The 4,051-nt window shown below is 32.4% G+C and overlaps 1 protein-coding gene across 1 annotated transcript; it reads right to left on the reverse strand.

Moving 5' to 3' along the window:
- Positions 1–279: 279 nt before the first annotated feature.
- Positions 280–3,557, reverse strand: LOC123908774 (pyruvate decarboxylase 1-like). The gene is made up of 6 exons (XM_045959502.1): positions 2,578–3,557; positions 2,179–2,342; positions 1,224–1,877; positions 1,006–1,123; positions 717–905; positions 280–608 (listed from the first exon to the last, which is right to left on the reverse strand). Exons 1-6 carry the CDS (start codon positions 3,115–3,117, stop codon positions 438–440), a joined length of 1,836 nt encoding a protein of 611 aa, XP_045815458.1. The 5' UTR covers positions 3,118–3,557; the 3' UTR covers positions 280–437.
- Positions 3,558–4,051: the final 494 nt, after the last annotated feature.

Raw genomic sequence — 4,051 nt, forward strand, 5'->3', positions numbered from 1 at the left:
CAAAATTTCAGTTTTGAACAAAAAATTTCAGTTTTACAGAAAAATTCTCAGTTTTACCCTAAATTAACCCATGAAAATCTCAGTTATGAATAAAAAATCTCAGTTTTGCCCTAAACTAATCCTAAAAATCTACGTTTTGCCCTAAACTAACCCCTAAAAATATAAAAAATTTTGGTCAGAGCTCGTACAAGACAACTGCCCAAACTTGCTGGGCCTTGGCTCCGCACATGGAATCGGATGAATCGGTCCCTAAAAAAATTCATGACACCTAAAAAATATGAAAGTTTGAAAATTTCATAGTCTCACAAGTTCTTTTTTTTTTATTTTTTGACACAACAAAATTTATTCTTTAATTTCAAATTCTAAACATAGTCATCACACATACAACAAAATTTATTCATCATAATTTCAACCATTTACTTAGATAATTATGATCTTTAGTAATCTTTAGGGAGGCGTCCATTGAGAGAAGCAAGCCTATTTCCCAATTGAAGAAGTTCTTTGCTTGTATCATCTTTGTGGACAATCACTTCAATGAAACATAGAGAATTCTTTTTACTCTCCATTGTTGTATTTATTGCTTCTATTAGCTCCTCCTCACAATGCACCTTGATCGAGTAGAAAGATAAATAGGTTGACATTAATTGATGTTAAGAGCTTATGAATTTGATATTCTTATAATTGATGTTTTCAAGTATTTTGTAAGATTGTCTCACCTTGGCTGTAAAACACTTGCCTTCACCATTGTCTATGGTATCAACTAGTCCAGCATAATTCCAATTTTTTATCACATTGTATGGTCCATCATGAATTTCTGCCTCTGTTGTGTAACCACCATTGTTGATTAGAAAGATGATGACATTCTGTCCGCATCGCAACATTGTTGAGACTTCTTGTCCCGACACCTGTAGTACAATTTAAAATCGCCCAAAATGTTGTGAGACAATTCGATATTACGTAGTATTATCTAAAATATGAGCAATTCAAAGAGTAAAGTTGAATCACCTGGAAACAACCATCACCAATACAAGCTATGACTCTCTTTTTGGGATTAGCTTTTGCATAACCAAGAGTTGCACCAATTGACCAACCTAATGAAGCATATTGAATTTGACATTCATACCTATGATAATATAAACCAAAATGTTAGTCTTATTTTCATTTTATTCTTAAATTTTGTATTCAGTTTATTAATCAGATTGTAAAGTAGGCGATTTTCATACCCGCATCCGTGTGGAAGTTTCAACTTCTGACAATTAAACCAAGCATCACCACATTCAACAATCATAGCAGTGTCACAAGACAACATATTTTGTATATGTTTGAACAAGACATTGATTCTTAATGCCTCCTTTGGGTTACATGGAATTGGAAAACCATCCGGTATACAAATTCTTTGATAGTTCTCAATTGCGGTCGTGTTGCGTTCGAGTCTTTTCGTAAGCTCTTTAAGAAATTTCTTCATTGAAATATTTCCAAAAGTAGGTCCATTTCCAATAACAACTCTGTTAGGTAACACTGTGATTGATTTTTCCTCCTTTTTGATTAATAGTGAGTGTCCCATTGAGATAATATCATTGAATAATGGACCAGCAAATAGATATGCATCAGAAGATTCAATAATTTCTGCACAGAAAGAAGTGCTAGATACACCCCAATAAGTTCCAATGAAGTGAGGGTGATTCTCTGATACCATACCTTTTGCTGAAGGTAATATTGCTATGGCATAACCTGAAGCATCTGCCATTTCCATGAAAGAGTCACTGACCTTTTCTATACGCATCATCGGACCGCCTATCATTACTGGTTTCTTTGCTTGGTTTAAGAATTTAGCTGTTGCTTCAACAGCAATTTCCAAACTCATTTGATTTGTTACTCTGGAGAAGAACAAAAAACATTATTACAGTACATTCTTAATGTTAACTTAATGCAGTTCAAATTCATGGTTATTTTCGTTTAGTAGATGGCTAATAGATAGGCGTGGCAAAATAATCCATTAATCTATCATACATCCGATCCAATCCATCCAACAATAAATCCATTTGATTTATTGGATGATCGTGCAAAACTATTTTACATTGTCAGTGCATCTCCATTAACTTTACACTGACGGTGTATATAAATTAAATTCATATCTGTGTGTGTTTGTGTGTGTGTGTGAGTGATAGTATGACTTACTTGGGAGCAAAATAAAATGGGAGAGAGTGGTGAATGAAGGAAGGGTGAGGGATGTTAGACAAATTGCAGGCTACACTGATATATACAGGCTTGCTTTCTTTAAGAGCAATTGCAATAGCTGTGTCTATCTTTTCTTGTGCATCCTCTACTTCTTTTATTACAACCTGAAATAATCAAATTCCATTACTTCATGCAGTCAGCCACATGCATCGATGGTCGTTTGGTCAAGGTCGAACATTTCACATTCAAAATCTGTATTTTAGATTTTTTTTTTTTTAAATTGAAATATAAATCGGTCGATCTTGATCAAACAACCACTAAAATGACTGATTGAGTGCAGTCAATGTCACGATGTCTGCACACAATCCAAATCCACGAGTTTGGTGAGAAAGTTATTACCTGGTGGCAAGTTACAGGCTGAAAGCAACGAAGTTCCTCAGTAAAATCAGGCAAGCCAATGGTGTGATGCAAAATCTTGTTACTTCCAAAGTCATTGGAATTTGGAGCACCAACAATGCAAATAATAGGAAGATCTTCACTATAAGCACCAGCAATAGCATTAAGAATGCTAAGTCCACCAACATTAAAAGTAACAACACATGCACCAACACCTTTACATCTAGCATAACCATCAGTGGCATAACCTGCATTTAACTCATTACAACATCCAATAAGATTTATTTCAGGTTCAGCTACTAAATAATCAAGAAGTGCAAGGTTAAAATCTCCAGGAACAGTAAATACATCATTGATTCCGATTTCAACTAAACGTTTTGCAATGTGGTGACCAAGTGTGTTGTTGTTACTCTCATTTTTAACCAACAAAGGTTTATTATTGATATGGATACTACCATTAGTTGCATGATTTTGGAAACCATTTAAACTAACATGGTTGGTGATAGGCTCATGCTCATTGGTATTTTTCCTAATTGTTGTCATTTTTGAGGTATGAAAGTTCAAATGCAACTACGTACTAATGTGATACAAATAAAATAGTACAGGTTAATTTACATGCAGTGATGTATTTTGTTCTAATTGCTCTAGTATTTATATATAAAAACTTTCTGAATTATGTTTCATCAAATGAATAGTTACTAGTTAGTACATGCATGTATTGAGAAGTCAGTCAATGATGATTTTATTCCTTGACTATATATACAACATATACCCTACTATATATCAGAAACAAATCTGATTCATATCTCCCCTAATGAACAAGATACCAAAATAATTTACAACAAATAAATCCTAATTTGTAGTTGATTTGTTTCCTAATTTACTACTGATATGATTATCAAATTACAGCTAATTCCAACAACATGAAATAAAAAGTACAAAGTTATGGTCCCAATTTTAAGTAAAAAAAAAAAAAAAGTTATGGTCCCAATTTAAATTTCTAAACGTGTAATTCTAATGTTAAAATTTATTTTATCTGTCTTTTTTTTTTCTCATGCATTGAAGAAATTGAAAAGTCTTCAATTTGTTCTTTCTTTCTCACATGCCCTGTTTCTTTCTCAAACACTCAACACATCCATTTCAAAGATATTAAATTGATGGTCGGGTTAAACAGGGCTCCGAGATATACCAAAAATTAAAATAAAAGATAAAATTAATGTGAAAAATATTTTTTTATTTATAAGATATTGAACACATAAGTTTCTAGACAAAATTTTCTTATTAATAAGTTTAACTAATACTTCGGAGATACTGTTTAGCATTTTTCTAAATTGATAACTACACTACACCAATTTGAACTCAAATATTATTTGGAATATGATGTTGAAAATTAGGCCATTAGTTAGATGGGTCTCAATAGCATATGGATGATCTATGATATAAATTTATGGTCCCAATTTGAAGTAAAAAAAAAAAA

The sequence above is a fragment of the Trifolium pratense genome, linkage group LG2 (genome assembly GCF_020283565.1).
Source record: "Trifolium pratense cultivar HEN17-A07 linkage group LG2, ARS_RC_1.1, whole genome shotgun sequence".
NCBI lineage: Eukaryota > Viridiplantae > Streptophyta > Magnoliopsida > Fabales > Fabaceae > Trifolium > Trifolium pratense.

Coding starts and splice junctions, on each gene's coding strand:
- LOC123908774 (XM_045959502.1), bottom strand. CDS start 3,117: ATGACAACAATTAGGAAAAATACCAATGAGCATGAGCCTATCACCAAC. Junction 1,878..2,178: donor CCATTTTATTTTGCTCCCAA/GTAAGTCATACT, acceptor GTTCTTCTCCAG/AGTAACAAATCAAATGAGTT. Junction 906..1,005: donor TTGGTGATGGTTGTTTCCAG/GTGATTCAACTT, acceptor ATTGTACTACAG/GTGTCGGGACAAGAAGTCTC.